This window comes from Helicoverpa zea, chromosome 7 (genome assembly GCF_022581195.2).
Source record: "Helicoverpa zea isolate HzStark_Cry1AcR chromosome 7, ilHelZeax1.1, whole genome shotgun sequence".
Classification (NCBI taxonomy): domain Eukaryota; kingdom Metazoa; phylum Arthropoda; class Insecta; order Lepidoptera; family Noctuidae; genus Helicoverpa; species Helicoverpa zea.
The window spans coordinates 7,023,829-7,044,765 of record NC_061458.1 but is presented as its reverse complement, the minus strand read 5'-3'; the positions used below and the strand labels follow the sequence as shown (position 1 = coordinate 7,044,765).

Genomic DNA, 20,937 nt, shown 5'->3' with positions numbered 1-20,937 from the left:
GCAAATAAATCAAAACTACCCAGCTGTGCAAAAGTAATAAAGTATTTATATCCTGAATAGAAAATAAATAATAAAATGATAATAACGTGAGGATAAAATGTCGTTTTATGCAATGATAATGATCTGTAGAGCCACCTCCAATTCTTTGAGCATGCCGATTAAAAGAAGCCAAAAGTGTTCGATGAGATTTTGAATTTTGAAACCTGTTAATACTCTGTTTGGCAAATAAATTGAATAAATTATCATGAAGACAGATTTATTGTATTTATTTATGAAAAATAAGATTTGATCTATTACATACATACAAGTCTTACAAATAATACAAGAATAATAAAAAATAATGAAAATTGAAATACAAAATTAAATAAGCAGTAATATCACAAAAAACAATTTTAATATAATTGAAACATTTAAAAGCCATTGCTATGTTTGTGTGTCTAAACCAATATGTAAATATCTATACACATTGAAAAACAGGCTAAATAGTTTGCCATCCAGAGCATAACAGTTAGCAGCATTTCCTGCAGCACCTTCGAGAGGCAGAGCGTCTTATTGCAAAGTTAACCAAAAACGTTAACGATGTAATATCTTTCATATAATCCCTTTTTAAAATGCCATGTTGTAAATGCTTTCATTTTTTCAGCGTGAATAAAATTACGCTCCAAAAAGGACTAAAGAGACTCAAGCGTTTTTTGCTTGAAAACATAATGTTAAAGTGGTTTTTAAATATTTTTAACGAAGCAATTTAGGGGTTTTTTCATGGCAATTTAAAAGCTCTGCCGCCCATAGATGTAGAGGGAAATGTGCTGAATGCTCACCCTATGTATAGTTTCTTCGAAGGTGTTTGGTTGGGCGGCACTCATTTGAAAGAAGCGGAGGCGGTCATAGTCTCTTGGATCAACCATAGACCTAAGAGCTGTGTCGGGCCCAGGCCCTAGGCCAAGGCCACTTTGTAGCACGCTGTCCGGTGTGTCCACCTGTTGGAAAGTATCGCTTGTAATTTTGAGGCCAAAACGTCTAGTGTTCACCAAGTATGCAGCTTTCGGAAGGCTTCTGTTTGGTTGTGCGGCTATCACAAGATAATTTTTGGTTGCGTACATAAATACATGAGTAATAAATGCCATGAAATACACATTATACTTGTAATTACATAGAAATTATGTTTTACAGATACACAATGCGTGCTGTCACTCGTCTCTTAGGATACTAAATCTAAGTTCTACTCTAAGTTATGAAATTCAAATTAAGTACCTTTTCAGAGTAAAATTTACATCATTTATCATGTGATCGGCTAGTCATTTTTCTCATAAAGATTTCTCGCAAATACACTAGCAAGCTACTTCGTAAAGTCTAACTTTTTCCCGAATCACCGTAGCCTCGCAGCGGCGATATGATAAATTATCGCCTCAAGTTGGTTGAAGTTTCACAACCAACATAATTTTAGTGCAAATAAAGTTTTGTAAGCGAAAAGTTTATGTATAAAATTAGTACAGACTTAAACTTAATTGGATTTAATATTATATATCTTTAGTAGCGTATTTATATGATTAATGATGCCGCCTTTGATGAGACAGCGCACTAAAAAAATTATGAGATATTTTAACTTCTTATACTAGTTGGACCTGTCTTCTTAACTAGTCTGAAAACCTGAATTACTTTATATCTTGTAGGCTTATATCCAGTTCTGGACATAGATCATTCCCAAGGAGAGCCACTAAGGCTTATTTGAGTCTCAACCAGACTGTCTCAGACTGTCTCAGAGCTCTTACAAATATAACAGCGCGGTATAACTACGCCTAAAACAACAAACGACTACAGACGAACTACGAAACTAACAACCAATATTTACCAAAACTTCAATTTCATTCATAATTCACTATTGTCTGTGCCAACAACGACAAAACAAACAAAGTAAACAAACAATCAAAATCACACCGCGCTAATTAGCATACGCTCATAACGTCACTACTACTTGGCCAACAATGGCTTTTCATTTATCATTTTCACTTAAGCAAGGAAAAAGCTAAGGATATCTGCATCACAATGAAAGCATGTACGTACGAATCAATTAATCATACGACCAACAATGCTCGCCCATTAACTCGCACTTGATAAGGGAATAATGCGAATAGCCTACAATAGGAGCTTCTATAATGCGACAGAGCGGATGCCCCAAACTCGAACCTTGCACGATTTATTGGCCCCTTATCAAAGTCACACACGTTTTCTTTATGCAGAAATATCGGTTTAAAATTGTGTTTGAAGCGAGCCATTGACGGTTTAATGGTTTTAATTTCAGTTATGTTTAAGTGATCAAATATTACATAAAATTTATTCGGAAGCGCATAAAACCACCTGAATTACAACTATTGGAATACAAATTACAGCTGCTTATTTGACTCATGAAACTATTGACATAAATGATATAAGTTGCTTCACACTAAATCAAAATTATATTTACGACGCCAAACACAACACTTGCAATTTAGATTCACTAAATCATTTGTCATTTAATATATCATTGAGGGAAACAAATCAATTTCACAATTAACATTTAAGTTGACGCTAACATGGTTTTCGCTTAGAGATAGATCTATCAACGAACTGCGTTGAATAAATAAGCTATTTGCATGGTAATAAAATATGAATTTGATTGGCAGCTCTGAACAGTAATTCAGGAATGCAATTGACACGATAATTGGCGACAAGTATTGAGAGATATCGGATTATTAATCCGTATTATCCATTGTCTATGTTTGATGGCATAAAGTGATTGGCACTTGTAAATTCAACAAAAAATTGAGCTTGAGTTTGCATAAGCGTATGTGGATTTAATTTAACAAAGCTGAGGACGTCGATGTGATTTTCATAGAAAGATAAGCCTTCGTTATTTTGATAGCAATAGAAAAAAATAAAGTTGACTAGTAAACAGTGAATTCCTTTATCTAACATTGATACTTTGACTAATAAAAGTTCAATAATAAATTCATGTTCAAACAATAAAAATGTTCATTCAATAAAACCGCAAACAAGGCAACATTTAATAATGCAAAAATATTCAAAACGAAGTTGCATACAAGTTTCGTTGCTAAACGTGCTAGGAAAGTAATCTGTGTCAAAAACAATGGTTCTGAATACATAACAGCAGTAAAGTTGATAAATGTGTTGTGGTTAGGGCTGTCCCGAGGACTGACTAATCTGGTTTATAGTTCGGTCAGTCGGTGGAAATAAGACGACGGGAATAGACAGTATGTGGTAAACTTTTACCTTGTTGGTGTATTTTTTGCAAATATATAGCACAAATATTGTTAAATTGAGAGCTGAAAATAGTGAAAAATGAAATTCCTAAGTAATTTGTTTCTTGGCCATTTAAAGCATTATTTTGTACGTTTCTGTCACAATCTTATGGATAACCTCGCGGCAAATATAAAACATTTAATTTTACCATTCGACAAAATGATGCATTTCGTTTGTTTGAAAGCCCTAGTCGCAACGAATAACTTCCCTTACTTATGAAACTTTAATATCGGCTACGTTTTAATCTATTCTACATGAAAATCTTTTTACGATTCATTTGCATACTCCGCGTTTTGTAGTTGAAATTACATTTTATTTAGTGCTATACAATTTGCAACTAAGTTTGGGGATTTATTAAATTCTTTAGGGATCTCGAATAGTTGCTCGTAAATGGTGCAGTAAAATTTGATTTCATTTTTCAATAACAGTTGGAACTGCAACTTACTTTTCAGATAATAGTTATGGCGAAGAATTGAGCATTATAAACATAGATTTAAGAGATAAAAAACAGAATCAAAAACAAAAAAGCACGCTATCCATTTTAGATCGTACTTCCGAGCAGAGCAAAAATTCCAACGCTATCGATGTAGTAATCTGGACATACTGCGCTGTACTTGAGTACCCATCATCAGCAAATCTTGTTTTATCTCCTTCTTTATTACTGGTGAAGGTGAAATGGCCGTCTAAATACGCAATATACTCCACCACTAAATTGTCCAACAATGCAACGTGCAATACTCGTTTATCGATACAAGATGCTCGTATTTACGGTCTTGGAAATGCTAAAAGCGCCCGTGGAGCAACTATAACGTTTTATTACCCTCTATAGAGCACAAACCATACACATAAACATGGACCAATAATACCTCCCGCAAGAAGTATTGAAGGCATCGTGCCAATGCCGTGTGAGCCGAATACCATCATTACTTTGTTCTTACTTAAATTTTAGTGGCTTAAGTTTAAAATTACAGTTGGTGAAGACTTACTGTTTAATGTAGGTAATATTTTCTGGCAAGTCTTTTATCGACAATGGTATGTTAAAGTTTTGGAGTACTTATAGTTTCTTAAGTATGGCTTCTACTTCTTTCACCGATTTTATTTATTGCTCAAAAATACATTAAGATTTTACATTTTAATACCAATATTGTTCTTGGAAATTTTATCACTGTAAGTACGTCTATTGTTCTTCTTTTTGCTACCCAACAAATCTTTGTTCCATACCTAATGCCATAATAATGAAAGAGACTCCTAAAAATAAAATATATATTTTCACGTTTACGTACGTCTTCTAAATAAGTTGTAAAAGGAGCAAGTAGGTCAAAGATTAAGAAAGTTGTGTTCCATCAGAATTTTTATTTCCTTCTAAACTGCTAATTCCGCAAAATAACAGCAAAGGCTAAAGAAGTTTATTCGCGGATTTGCTGGCGTAATATCAGGCGACGGGGCATGGGACTAAGCAGAATTTAATTTGCCCCAGTGAAAATTGGCTGGACTTACTTTAAAAAGAAAATGGCGCTTGACACTGCACAGCTGATTTATGTAAGTGAGATGTGCTAATTTTGGTCCATAAACTATCCGTTCTTTAGGTATCGTTATAATATTACGTATGTAAAAAAACTTAAAATCACACGATGCTATTTTGGGATGTTGTTTTATGTATCTCCTGGAGAGTTTCGACCTTTCCTTTAATCAATGAATTTAATTCCTATCGATCATCCGTAATCTCAACGAGCATTTATTTCATATCCAGCTTTAAAGTGATGGATCTTCACGAGCATTACAAACAATACTCATCCACTTTTGATCCCCTAATCACAGCTGGACACGGCTTGGTCAATAAACCGAAAAAGGCGACTTTTGACAAGACTAATCCTAAGTGCAACTTGGCCGATAAGGATTATACCGGAGCTCTAATGGCCTTTATCCGCTGGCTCAACAAACGTTCATAACTCACCGCCTTGGCTTGGCTCAACCGACTTAACTTTGGCAGGCGTCATTTCTCAAAAGGCATGCGGTGACGTACAACCCCCCTTCTTCACCCCGCCTTGTCTGGAGATTAATAAATATATAGGTGGACGTGGAAAAATGTAGCACTTAATTTGGGTGAGATGAGTTGCGTATTCGAAGCGTGTATTTCTTATGTGAGGGTTATTGGTGTATAGAGAAATTCATATCTTCACGTCTTTTAATTGAATGTTTTATCTAGTAATGATACAATTATTAGAAATACACCAACAGGAACACACTTAGATAAACTTAAAAGTCTTTAACAATATCTAATGTCGTAAGATATTCATATCACATCTGTCTTCAGTACATTGCGACCTGTGGTTGCATACAAAATTAACTCGAGACGCAGCGTGAAACACTTCACGACTTAGCTATCTAACTTAAAACAAGACTCAAAAAACCCAGACTTAAGCGCAAACATTCCAAAAAAATTAAGCTTTGCAAGTACGCATTGTAGGTACGTTGGTACACACGACGCGTCATACTAATTGCTCGGAGTGCATGTCAAAGGCGTACCGGCGACGCGCCGGATCCACATAATGGTGCATGGGGGGATAGCAAAAAGGAATGTATGAAAAAACGCGAGAGACAGACGCCGTAAGCGTGTACTCAAACTAAGATTCGGTTACAAACAATTGTTGTTACTAACGAAAAATCGCGACGACAATAGCGCCAGACTTGTGCGGCCAACTTTATTGGGACTCAATTGTTTCCGATCTAATTGTGTTTGACCTAAAATCTGGAGTGGTTGTAGAGCAGTTCAAGTTGCAGTCGATGCCATGTGACACAAATGTTATATGAAATTGGTAGATTGGTGTGATTTAATTTCCAATCAATAAAATCTTGGCAATGTAAATATTTCCCCAGGGTATCTTGCGTTTCATTTACGTAACAGAACGTAGTGTTCATTTGAAAACTGAGAATCGTTTGGCAGGCCGTACTATCAACACCCTTGTTTCTATTAGACATTATTATCATAATTACTACTGTCTTATAAATTTTAGGAAATATTTAATGTAACACTTATCAATGCAGAAGTTTTTCTAATTAAAATGTTTACAACAAGTAGTTGTTAAGTGTGAGGTGTAAAGTTATAGGCCGTTCGTTTCACAGCATAATTGACCACCCACGCAACTGCTGTAAACTTTATAATTATATTCCTATTATTACCTCGCTAAGGAGCATTAGCATAAAAAATGAATTATTAGCATAATTTTTTATTACATCATTTTCTAGTGCGTGGAGCAACCAAAATTAATGACAGCATTTTATATTTCTATCAAGAACATTTTCGAAGAAGTAACTATTTCTGTATTTTCTGTTATCTAAGTATACACAATACATCATTGTTTCAAGAATACACATGCCTGTTAGAAATGTCTACAATATTTAATCATTCACAACATGCCTAAGTCAACAAATTCGTAATAGTAGTCTGGAAACTTTCATGAACCTAAGAGCTGTTAGTTCATTGGTAAAGGTCACACACAAAACTATTCATTGATAGTATTTTACTAAACTTTTTTCATGCCAGTATGTTATTCGCTAAAAGTGAACTAAACATTTAGAACTATTTGCATTACCTCTTAGTTGAAATCTTCACACATCTAAAAACACAACAACAAAAAAAGTCCAATAGCAATCGTGATCCGATATTTTCTGCATAATAATATTAAGTTACAGTTGCTTAATAACTTTTATTTTCAGTATCATTCAAAAATATATTTCTTTACACGTTATTTTACTGAAACATATTTAGTTTATCGCCAGCAATAAAATAGTAGCTATAACATAAATAGCATTAAATTCCGGGTCACTAATAAAACTTTTATCTTTCTATACACTTACCCTTTGGGGTGGTAGTACTTGTCTCGGGCTATGCGTGTGTTTAGGCGAACATGAACCATGCTTCTCTTTCCTATGGGATTTCAGTCCTCGAAGCAGCCTCGAAAATGTTGTCACCTTCTTCTTAGCTGTACCCAGGCAGTTGTCTACAAAAATAATGCCTGCTTAAAATTAAATTGTTACTAACTATAAAATGGCGACATAGTATCAATTTTAGTTAGCTACATAACTGCTAATCAAACCTAAAAAAAAAGAAGTTTAATTTCATTGACTCATAGTATATTTACTAATAAATTAATTGAGAACTTTTATAAGATTTATCTAAAAAAGTGTCATTTTATAAAACTCGTATTATTAATTTTACGAAGAAAATTGCTTTAGCGAATTAGGGCTAAAAAAGCAAGTCACGAGTCGACACGTCTAGGCAACATTAGAAGTTCATAAATCAAGTACTCAAGTGCTAAAGGTATTTTAGTTTTTTATTCAGTCTTCTAGGCCTTTCAAAGAACATTTAAAGAACCGTTTAATTTGCTTATTAACGTTGAATGACTTGAAAAGTTTGAAATAGAATTATTTTTCTACTTTTAAACTATTTTTTATTGTAAAAATGTTTTGACTGAGTAAATACGCACAGTTCTCTCATTCATTTATCATGAATATATTTTCTAATAATGTGACTGATATAAACGTCTTCATTAAGAGGTACTAGACAAGACTCACCACTAGGTGGAAACTCGTAGAAATAGGCTGACCGTGGACTGAGGCAACTGAAACAAGAAACATTATAAATTAGATACTTAAGTGGAATAAGTCCCATGATGAAATGTGTATCAAAACAATAACAACAAAACAAAATCCAACAGTTAACGATAAACAGAAATATCCGGATATTGCAATGCAGAAAAATATCGGACTAAGCATTCGGCATTCGGAAAATGGGAAATTAATCGACTACGGCATTAACAATACTCCGCTAATGATGATTGTCCGTAAAATGAGTGGCGGTTAATGAAATCGTAAATTTTGTAAAGAGTTCGTTTTGATGTGTACGCACCCTTAATCAGCCCCGATAATTGGACGTTTAAACCGACGTTAATTTTACGGATATAAAATTAATATGTCCCGGTATTTTCAATGTTATTTAAATTTTGTGTTATTGGATCTGAAAATATGACTGTCAGTTGATAATTGAAAATTGATTGGTTTTCGGGTAACAGCCGTCCCTTTCAGGGTTTTGTTATTGTGTTGATTGCCTGTGTCTGTATTACGGTGTTATAAAATACAATGAAGGAATCAGAATATTAATTTCCTGAATCTAGATAATATCAGACCTAAATATAGAGCACAAAATGTAAAAACAAATGCAAAAAATCTACGATAATACGTAGATATACGTCAAGATGCGTATTTACGAACAATGGTCTCATATCGCACGCTTCGTTCGAAAACCAAATATGTATGATATGTATGTAAAGTTGGGGTTGAGCAATAAATCAGTATGAGCATCATATCGCCACCATGCAACGCCGCGGTTGCAATGAATATTGATTTTCTCAACAATTTAGTTCTCATGGGTTTTAAATTTATATTAATTCCAAATTTGATAGCATGTTTGACTCTGCGGTATGTATTTGTAAATCAGTAATTAAATATTATAATTTTGCATTCTTCATTCGATCGTTTAGGAAAAATATACGAGTTATTCGTAAAGTTATTTATTGCGATGCGCGTGTTAACTTGTGTAAATTAAACAACATTGAAAGTTACGATTTCGCAAAATACATTACATAACCAATCCACACAACAAAGTCTCTAAACAATAAATATTTCATTCTAAAAGCGATAAGCGTTTAATGGTCGCCCAATACCTCGATTTCCAAAGCAATCTTCATTTTAAAACCATAAAGTTCAATTTAAAGACGCAGCATATAACTCTTACTCGGTCTTGACAAAGCCAATAATTGTCAGGCGTCTCATAAAAGCTATACCAAACCGGACTTATGTCGAAACGTAATCGAAACCAGCCAACAAAGCAGATAGCGAATCAGAAATAACGACGCACCGCGCATTCTATAGCACTTAGATAAATTTCGTCTAGTTAAGCCGCGTATCACGGCGTTTCTCGCGTTTCCCGTATCGCGCCGGCCGTAATCGCGTACCTTGTTAGTAGGATTCCCGTCTGTGCGTAGCGTTAATTGAGTAACGAGTACGTATATCGCCCCAAATGCCAGTACCTACTAACTGTACCGTATATCTTGGTATTTTATTGATATACATAGGTAGTTAAACACAGCTTTTGATTGCTTGCTTGTACTATTTGTTCAGAAAGGTAAATATTATAAGTATGCTGCACAAAGGCACGTGAGCTAAACATGAGAGGACGGGTTACATTGCGGGTGCCTATATTATTGAAGTGCCTGAGAATTTCTTTGATGAAAGCTTGTTGCATCTGTCAACGCTAAAATACATGCTTAGTATTATAAAGTGAGAGAATATTGAATAAATATTTGAGCCTTAGTTCTGAAAGTAAAGCATAAAGTTTCTTAAGCGTGTGCAGTATTAATACCTAAAAATAATTCAAGTATTAATTCTTTAAAAAGATAGAAAAAGTTTGACTTGATGTTAAGCCCTTGAGTATTCAAACATATAGATTATGCAAAACTAAATACAGTGATAACATTATAATATTCAAATATGACATCTCATACCTCTTTACGTATGTTAATATGCTAGTGTTAAGATCGTTACTCTGTACATTTATTCCCATCAATTGACACAAAATTATGAATGCTATGTATTGAATTTACATATATTGTAAAGGTTCGTTAGTTCGTCTGTTTTACTTGGCTCGTGTGGGCGTGTGTTTATTGTATTTTCTCATAGAAATTGTAAGTCGTCAAAGTATATGGGTTGATAAAGTGGTGTATTTTATTGAAGGGCACAAAGGTGAAGTTTGATTTATGACTCGTAAAGATAAAGATATTTCAGATAGTTGGAATAGAGATTGTATTAATTTCATACACGTGTGTACGTAATATGCATTGCTTGCAACATCTCGCATTTGTTTTTGATGCAAGAAAAAATGATTTTTGTTCGTGTATCTCGTTAATCAATTTTAAAAGATTAAATCATATTTAAAAAATACATTCATATTTAATACTAGCTGTTGCCCGCAACTTCGTCTGCGTGGGCAATATAGAATCGTCAAAATACTACTTATCCCGTAGCTGCATTCTTTCACGTGACAGTATAATTAGGATTAGCACTTAGCAGTCGCATAGATTCATTGATCAAGGTTGTGTTGTGGATGTGACCATTTATCTAAACAAAAGAAGTAAAGTTTGTGTCGTTGTTCAGCCAATTTGGAAAATTATTACGTATGGTGCGTAAGTAATTTTCACAGGAAACAGCTATAATCTATGTCTACATGCTTTGAGTCTGACAAAGCTGTCATTTGCACATTTTCTGCAGCTGCTGCGACTAATCAGAAGCCAGAAAGTCTGTCAGTCTTACCATAATATGGATATCGTCTTGTGTAGTTGACTGGATTGTAGATAGGTAGTCGCTCCAAGCAAAATATTGGTACTCAAACAGATTCGGTGACTGGAAGCCAACACCAACATAGTTGGGGAATAGCTGGATGGATGATAAAATGAGTCATCATCATCAGCAGGCGCATAGGGTAGGATAGTTTCACTTACTCATGGTAAGGCTGACCCCACATTAGGCGTGCGCGATCCTCGGGCGTGTGAGTAGCGCGGGCGTCGCGAGCGCGCTGCGTGAACGTCGCGTTTTGCTGCCCTGCGGCATGTGTGAAGAGTGCAAGCGACGCGCTCGCGGCGAGCACGCCGCGCTCGAGTTGCGTTCTTACCCCTTCGCCTGCTATCCCCGCCGCCCGCTAAACGCCTTAGCAGTTAAACGTCAAGGAGAGCGGCGCGTGCGCGCCGCGAGCGCGCTGCAAATGCCGCAGGGCAGCAAAACGCGACGCTCACGCAACGCGCTCGCGACGCACGCGCGGCGCCCGCGCTACTCACACGCCCGAAGATCGCGCACGCCTAATGTGGGGGAGGCCTAAGCCGGGACTCCAGCGAAATGTTTGCATTAGTTCACGAATAGGCAAAATGTACGTATCTGTTAGAGTCCACTTCATGTGTTCGTTCTTGAAACCTGTAGTTTTGCCAAGATTTTCAGAATGTACGCTCGCAATTTGTCATTTCTTGGTGGAGCCAGCAAATCAAAAGAAACATAAGTGTTGTATACTGTGCGTCACTACCGCACACCGGGAAAATTTCGCTCTTGCGGAGGACGTTTATATACCTACCATATTTTGTGTCACACGTAAACAGGACGACAGTAAGTATCCACCGAAACACTTTCAAAGATCTGATGAACGAACAAATCAGACCTGACTTGGTCACCTGGGGCCAATCAGAGCTCTATGAAGCGATAATACGCTTTGGCTCCTACTGTTATTGTGGTTTCTGAAAATTTATTCACCTCATTCAACGATGAATGTAATTCTGATGGTTCTATTAACAACACTTGCTTAGCGTAGAAGCTGACGTTGGCAGGTCAACTCTTTTGACTTCTCGAATAGGATACCATTGGTTTTTGTGCAATGCACACCTGCAATGCATTCTGGATTAGGATAGGATATAAGTGGATAGAATTTGCAACAGAGAACAATTCTGTCTTTGTGATTAAATGACATCAAACGTAGTTTTATATAAAAGGTGTTTTTTTAGACTTGGCTCGGGTCTTACTGAGACTGTTCGTAATCATGAACAGTGTATTTGCGATCAGAAGTTGAAAGTAAGCATGTCTCTGGTATGCGGCGCGTAATTTGTACGTTTTCAGACGCATAAAGCATTTTACGTGGGTATGGTATTAAATAGAGAGAGCTCCCATTTCTTATCTGCACTTTGTATCTGGGCTTGTTTTTAAAGCTACAGAATCCTACATTACCTTCCTCACGCTTAGCAGCGCTTGCGAGAGATAGATCCTCATTTCTTCTAGGATTAAGTTTACATATTTTGCATCAGAAAAAATAATTAAGGTCTACTTAATACTACTCACTCAAAGTAATTTGTTTTAAGGCCACCACATTAGTGGAAGATAAGCTAAACTATGTTTATGAAAAAACAGGATTTTTTCATATACATAGTTATATGAACTCATGGTATATGAACTCCATCTGTAACTTTAAATGATAATTAATTGTTCCACTAAAGTAATCATTTTTGACATAATGTTCAAAAAATAATTTAGATGGCACCGTTTTAAATTTGGCTGAGAACTATTAATTTTCTTTTCATCAAGGTAATAATTATTAGTTGGATTTTGATGTGGCACGGCAAACTGACAAACACTATTGAAATGTCTATCGAAAAATTACACTACGTGTTAAAATATGGTGAATTACGGAAAATACACAACTCCATCTGTTGAAATAATAATCCTCTATAAAGAATGTATGGTAATATTGTCATTTACCACCTCGCTCCTTTGACAAATTGGATGTATTTTATTTACCACAGATGGAGCTACTTTAACCTTGGCTAAACAAAATTTTCATTTTTTTTTTTCTTCCGAAGTTACTTATAAAGGTGTGATTTTCTGTGTAAAGATTGATAATAATAGGCCGATCAACTAATATAAGTACAACATTCAAATGTACAGTTTTGACAAATAGATTGCGTGTCGTAATATTTTACATCTTGAATTCACAAAATTAATCATATCTTTCGATAGAGTGAATCGATTTCGATGAAACAAAAACTAAGTAATACCCCAAGTTACGTAGAATTTTTGTATATAAGCATTGTCTGCATTTAATTCGTAGATTTTACGTGAATCCCGAACAAACAAAGAGATAAACAGACAAACAGACAAACAGACAAACAGACAAAAATAACAAAAATGATGGAAATGGGTTCTGTTAGTTATCTTTTAACATGCTGGCTATTTTTTTTGTCAATTTCTTCAATGTACAAAAATTACTTTTCTACAGATTTATTATATGTATAGATGTATAGATTCAACCAACGTACAAATCTTTATTCGTAAAACGTCAGATAGAATTCAACGGCAATGATAAAATAAAAACTTTCAAAATATTAAATACCTGTAAAGTTTTCTTTTTTATTAGTTGCCATTTTATACATATGTACTTTGAATTTAAACATTTACATCAAACAATAATACTGGATTACGTAATTCAGCGTACATTTTCAACGAGCATTTTATTACCAGTTGGGAATTGGCAACCATAACTTGATTCACACAAGAACAGAGGGGGTATCCTTATTTTAATACTTTAAGAAGTCGCAAGCTTTGATGCTTGGTCGGATGCGAGTTCAAGGTTCTTAAAAAGGATGTCGTTATTTAGGAATTCGTTCATTTATATTTCAGCAAATGGCCGAAAATTTGCAGTTACCCCTAAAACTTTTTGTACATTAATCGGGGCAGTAAGATTTTTTTTTACGAAGGGGGCTGGTTTTGATTTATGATTCATGTTCCCCTTTTTGGTGTTGACCGTAAATATAAAGGAATCTTATTGTTGAAGAAAACGCAAACACTAATTAACCAAAAAAATAACCTACCATGACTTTGACCTACATTTTTTTGGGCCAATGAGTTTCAACGTAATGATATAATCAGCAATTATTGTTCAAATAATCTGTGGAATATTTTGAACTCGACCTACATTTACCGGTAGAGAGGCTTTAACTTCCCAAGAGTAAATTGGTAATCAGAATCAATTTCCCTAGAAATCAGTTATCAAGCCGAGCTCGTAAACGTTTCGTTTAAAACTAGATCGTTTCATTGCTGTTTCCAAATAGATAAACGATGTCTATGAGTACCTAATTAAGCTGTAGTGTTAATAACACAAATATTATTTCCGAGATATTTATTATTGGAGTATTCTCTTTTATGTCAATCAATAACATAATATAAATTTAATCAATAACATCTCACTTCATAATTTGATAAGTAATAAAATTAAAATAACTATCAATAATATCGTAATGCGCTTAACTCTCTACTAGACTCTCTAGACTCTAGGTTAATTTTACTTCAGAATACAAGTATTTTTGAAACCAGAAACATTAAAATAAAAAATAACTATTTAACGTTATGCAAAAGCCATTCCATTTTGATTACGGAACAACAGCTTATTCTAAATATTCTTTGACATTTTTGATTTATTATTATCTTCTTTTAGAATTATGACTTTCTGTGCAAAAGTTTTACGTAAAACTTTTGTGCCTTATAATCACTTCGTAAGTAGCCACTAATTTTCATAAACCTAACTAGCAAGCTTCATCTAAGACAGGAGCAATTGAAGATATGGAAAATGCTGATAAATATTAATGATTTCTAAGAATTCAAATATTATTTTATACGTCTATTAAACGTAATTTTAAACGACAAACTAATTGCATTAATGTGAGTCATATAGCTATATGCAGTATTAAAAACTTTTTATATTCATTTTTATGCACATTACCTATCAAATAAATATTTAAATTAAATTAAAACACATTTTAAACCAACTGCTTATAAAATCCCCAAGGGCCCGATTCTCCTAAGTTAATAATGTCAAAATCGAATAGAAATCTAATCGCAATATGATCGGAATAGCAGTTTTAACCTTAGCGGGCATTCTGCTACTAATAAAAGACCAATCGTATTCGATTGACATTTGATTGGTGTGCGATTTGTCTGCTATTTTGGTGATTTTGGTCTATACGGTAGTTAGCTGTACAATCATTTTACAATCGTAAATCATTTGCAGACAAAATGATTCATTATTGAATGACAGAAAAGGATAAAAACGTTTATTTTAAAGAAAAAATAGCGGAATGCCACGTACGCTTCAATCGTAATCGAGTCGGGATTGGATATCAGTCGAATCGAGTCGAATGTGAATCGTATGTCGCTTAAGTAAAATTAGGAGAATCGGGCCCCAGGTCTCCGACTGCCGATTAACGTACGCCCACTGTAGCTTTATTACCATAAATAATCTCTATTTGCAATCGAATAACACTTTTACGAGTAATTCATTAGGCAAACTAGTGGTGCAAAGATCTAATTAGCATTGTACGACATGCTAGATCGGATGAGTGGGCAGTGACGCGGTTTTCCTAGTACAAATTTATGAGAACACCTCCGCTCGGTCGGGAATGCAAGATTTTAATATTCCAGCTGCACTTAGAAAGGAGTTCGTGTTCTTTAGATTTAATTAGGGATATGGATAGAGTGGTAAATTCTAGAAAGTAGACTACATAGATAAGTACTCTGTAGATATTATGTTGTATACACATACATACACATAGGTACACAGACTTCATTTATATAACGTCAAATAACCTAGTCTGAAAACGAATAGTTTTTTATATAACTATTTTATGTTATTTTTATTTACCTATTAAAAATGTATTTATAATTTATTAGCTGTACTACTGTGCTGCGCTGGTTAGTTAATCTACGCCATATCAATTTTGCATAGATAAGAACGCAGAATACGTATCGTTAAGCGTCAATGTTCCCCAGCATGAGTAGCGAACTGACACAGCGAACAAGCCATTTGTTCAGCCACTGAGTCAACCGTGATGTCAATTTTTACGCTAGACTGGTGCCCCGTGATTCAAGTATAATGTAGTCATTAGACATATGCATGCACCGACGACGATAACCACACACCTGTTAATATAATCCTTTAATAATTGACAACCAACAATTTACTACGTGGGTGGCCTATTCCCCGAAGCTTGTTCCCTCCATTCCGCACCCAATTAAACAGTTATAAATAACATCGCAATCGGATCTGATTTCGGAATTCTATTAAGGATACATGTATTAAAATATACAAGTAATGAACAATGCTCATCCCACGCTGTACAAAAAATAAAAACCCATTCAAAGATTTATTTTTACATTCATCTCTTTAATTCTGGTACATTTTTGGAGTTCAGAAAATCTACACGACTTATTGTATATTTTTAGTTAAACCGTTCAATGTAATAAGTAAACCCAGGCATAATATGTAAGTTTACCCGTTCGTAGCATAATGATAGTATGCATCACAGGCTTATATCATGATGAAACATTTCATATTCGTCGTGTCATACTCGAACCATTTTTAATCTGTCATCGGAGTTTTATTTTTCTCAAAAGTATTACAAGCAATGTGTGCCACACATTATTTATGTGTCTGTTCAACCCTCCGACTAATATAAGAATGACTGTAGTCAAGATGAAATAATAGATCCATAGAAAAAAAAACAACAATGAAAGTTAAAGCTTGCTGACGTCAGTTATTACTGTTTCATTACAACTTCACAACCCTATGAAATAAAAACTCGTTAAGAAATATAATAAAGACTAGCCGTTTTCCCGCGGTTTCACTCGCATCTCGTAGTAACTACTGCCCGTACCGGGATAAAAATAGCCTATGTTACTCGCGGATAATGTAGCTTTCGAATGGTGAAAGAATTTTTTAAAACGGTCCAGTAGTTTTTGAGTTTATCCATTACAACCAAACAAACAAAGTTTCCCTCTTTATAATATTAGTATAGATATAGATAAAATTTATTGAGAGGAAAAATAATATTTCCAATAATAAATTGGCCACGACAGTTACCTTATTAGTTCTAGTTTAGTAGCCTTCATTTAAATACGGTCTTAACACAAATTTCGCCGTACGAGCGCCCGGCCCGGACATATCCATCAGTAGTTAATTTGAATTTATTTTACAGCAAGCACCGGTGTAATGAGGACTTACTTCAGCGGGACTTAGTGTTGGAACGATTGACGAATATTTATGTCTTTGCTGGGTTTTTGTTTGTTAAGTTTTGAATAAAGTTTGCGAACTAATTTTGGTTTATATTGTTGCTTCGTAGGTATGCTACGTTTCAAATGATATCTTACAACAAAACCAAAAAAAAAAGTTATTAAAAAGGACCTACTTTTTGCTGTTGTAGTACATTTCAATCACAAATATTGGTGCTGATAAAGAAAAATCTTGTTAAGTATGCCCGTCAATTCTATTCTTCTCAATATTCTAAAGAAGAATGCAGTTCGCTTCATAGTAACCATGCATCACTTCGGCTATTCTCAACCCGGAGGCCGCTTCTGTCGCCAATCGAATGTCTGATTTCAATTTAGATTAGAATTTAAACATGCAGCGCAAAAGCTTATCTAACGGGTACACCTGTTAAAGTCCAAATAATTTACGACTACGTCTCATGCTATTCTCGTTATCGTTAACATTTCGTGTAAGCCGACCGCGAATTTCCTTCGTCGAATAAGGATAAAGCTGTTTAGGCTAGCGTCAGCATTCGCGGGTTTGATTGCAACTTATTCTTGTAATGATCACTGTTCGAATGTTCGCAATACGATCGTTTTATTTTATTTTTATTATTGGTAGTTGAAGTTAATTGGATTTTTAACAAGCTCGCTCTTTTGTTTTAGATGTTTTTATTTTCTGTACATTCTGGATATTGTTCATATTATTATTTTCTATGGAATATAGTTTTGCGCTATACATAAAATAGTTGGTGTAGAGTGCTTCAAAATATACACGCATCAATAATGTAAAATCCAGGAACGAAGTAACGAAGTTTATTTTTTATATGTATATTTTACCTGTGGAAGTAAAAACCTGTGGTGCTGGCAGTTTTTACCCATTTTGCATACGCTATTGCATAAAGCTTGATATAGTGATGCGTACTGGCAACTTTATGCGGGGCATCAAACCTAAATGATTATTTTGCCGAGCTATCTTTCCGATAAAGTTTTCATAAAACTGTTTTAATTACCAACGAAACGAATTTCAAACCAAATATTAAAAAAAAAAACGTGTATCTTTTTGTAAACGTAACCGTCATACCACAAAAACTTTTAAACGTCTGTTGAACACTTGTCTAAAAAAATCAGAATATGTCGTTGAAATAAGGTCCATTTTGCAGTGTTCAACAAATGTTTATGTTTTTGTAGTACCTAAGGCTGTTACTGTCAGTAGGAAGTCGGAAATCCCTCACCTTTGATAGTTATGTTGTGTGTTATGCATAAGTGGTTGTGTGGGTTGCGCCAACAGCAATTGCTTCTGTTGCTGTTGCCGTTGCAGCATTTGTTTACCGAACACGCCGTACCCGAACCCGTAGATTTCGTCCTCCTCTTTCTCTGTGAGACAGCTTGAGGGCTGTTGAAAAGAAACCAAGTGTTAAAAATAGAATCTCGAAACATAATAATGCAGGGTGGTATTTAATTTCTAACCCAACAGATAGAATCATTAGTGAAATGATAACGCTATTCATGAATTAGGTATCATTCAACAGTGTTCTAAAAACCCATAGATCAAGCCTTTACCTACTTATATAAAAAAGACGACTTTAAACAAGGTTGACTTATAACATGAGACAAAAAGAAAATTCTTTTTGACAAAAGTCATAAGAGGTGTCTGCTCAAAAATCCGTATTAATGTAATTCTTGGTATAAATGCGAGAAAAAGCCTTCTGAAGGTAAGTAATCCGCTTTGCGTATTTAGAAGTGTATTCACAAAAAATGAAATCATATTCACAAAAACGGTTCAAATATCACTGGCAATGTTGAAAGCCTAATATTCCTGGCTAATTTTACACAAAGCGACGATTTGACCCGCTTAGCCTGATTACATGACATGATCCTATTATTTATTCAGGCCGTTTTATCTGTGGGCCTCCAGAGGGCTCATCATTATGGCCTTGGACTTTTGTCTGATGGCCGACTGCGGATTTAAGTTCAAGTTCATCACGTGCTCTCAGTTTGTACGTGCGAGTACGATTATTTATTTAAACGAACATTTTCGAATTATCTTCATGAAAGTTGTAAAATATACAATGAGCTAGCAGAAAATATTTGTGGTAAGCTTAAGTTAATTACGCAATTATATACGTGAGAGCTTCTTAATTAAAACTTGGACTAATTCGGTTTGTGTTACAAATTGCTGCTATCCTAACTAAAAAATGTGAAGACATAAAATGTGAACAGGGAAAAAGGAAAACGTAGAACGGTTGTAACTATGTCAAATAAAATTGGTACAGATAACAAATCTTATGTGGAGCCAAAACACTATACTGATAGGGTGCCAAATGCATGCTACAGTTGAAAATGTTTTCAACGGCAAACTTTTATTTACGGCTAAATAAGTTCAAATTCACACTCATGCAACACCAAGCTACAGACAGAAGCCAGCAATTTGTTCCAAACAATTATATCTACAACTGAATACTTCGTGAAATTGATGACCATTCCCAAAAACAAATGAGAACCTCACTCAACTCACCGAATACTTTCCAGGCACATAAATGGGCTGCGAATGCGACGTGGTCAAGTTATTCAAAGCTAGGGAACCAGGACTTGCCGAAGGTGGAGTTTGAGGTGTTCCAGGGCCTCCGAGCACCCTCATTCTGGGAGACATCTCGTCCCATTCGTGTCTTCGCAACTCTTCAAGGTGGTCTAGAACGTCGCCATAGTGTGTTGAGAAGAGGTCCGCGTATCGAGAGGCTAGACCTTCTAAGTAGCCCCGGTCTCCATCCTGTCAACCAAGAATAAAACTGTAAGTTAGTATACTAAAAAAATAAAAAGTAGGTACTTAAGTGTCTAACGATGATCGATCAAAATTCCAAACGATGTGCAGATTACGAAACTTGGTTTGGGCTTTGTTCTCCAAAATAATGTATGCTACTGCGTTTTTAACCAAAGTTGCAAAACATTTACGATGCAAGATTGGTACCCGATAATTTTATCTGATGGTATAAAAACAACACTTCTTTTAATATTCCTGACACTTGGGTTTATGTAAGGCAATAAAGAGCTAAGACAATAAAACGGTACATTAATTGAATAAATTAAGTGTTAACGGTACAAACCACTCAATGTATCAATCAAGTACTAACTAAAGTGTGAAGTATTTTTACTCGATTCTTAATAATCGTTCTGAATCTTCAACGGGATGTACTGAGGTAAAATACGGGACAACCACCAATACCGATGCTAAGTCAAGATAAACACGGCGTTCAATTACACCGTAATTACAACTGACACGGCAAAATTAACAAAATTGAGAAAAAAACTCGTAATTATCCTACCTAGACCTATTTGCTTTAAGTGACTTTTCCGAGCAATTTCCGTCGAGTCACAAAAAAGGGGAAAATCGACGTTAAAGTAAGGTAATTAAGAAGCAGAAAGAATTAAAGGCCTTAAATTTTTAGGTGTTTGTTGATGCGTAATTGGTATAGCGTGAGAGCGAAATGGGCTGAACGGGTGCACTGCGTTCTGCGTTTTTCCTACAATTTGTAACAACGGCTAGGCTACAGATTAACCCATAATTTGTGGGTTTGTTTTGACAACCGTATGACGTGTGTATAGATTGTGTATCTTTCGGGAATACAATTTTACATATTAGAATTTGTTTGTTTCCGACACAGTGTAATTCACTAAGAACAATGACTTAAAAAATCTTAATTTAAATGAGATGGAGACTTTACAATATAAGATTCAAATATTCAATTGATTCATACCTTCCATAATTACTGCACAGAAATAACAATTGAAACAATAAAATACTTTAGAAGTTAATACCAATACAAACGTCTACTGCGACTGGTGGGGCGGAAGAAAAATAAACAAATCGAAATAATCTCGCCGCAAAACTCTTTCATTAAGACGGGGAAGCTAAAGACGACGACTAAGGGCGGATAATTTCTGAAATACCTTCGAAGATAGGAAATAAATTATCCG

At 34.9% G+C, this 20,937-nt stretch overlaps 1 protein-coding gene across 5 annotated transcripts in view; it reads right to left on the bottom strand.

Annotated features, from left to right (window-relative positions):
* Window positions 1-20,937, bottom strand: part of LOC124631829 — a 117,350-nt gene that overhangs the window by 7,339 nt on the left and 89,074 nt on the right. For 4 of the 5 annotated variants that reach the window (XM_047166450.1, XM_047166452.1, XM_047166454.1 and 1 more), the window contains exons 2-6: window positions 19,481-19,732; window positions 18,198-18,358; window positions 7,873-7,919; window positions 7,156-7,313; window positions 819-977 (exon numbers count right to left, since the gene is read on the bottom strand). In XM_047166450.1, the coding sequence (XP_047022406.1) occupies window positions 819-977; window positions 7,156-7,313; window positions 7,873-7,919; window positions 18,198-18,358; window positions 19,481-19,732 (777 nt within the window). The remainder of the gene's footprint in view (window positions 1-818; window positions 978-7,155; window positions 7,314-7,872; window positions 7,920-18,197; window positions 18,359-19,480; window positions 19,733-20,937) is intronic. The other variant, XM_047166451.1, reaches the window with a different exon arrangement.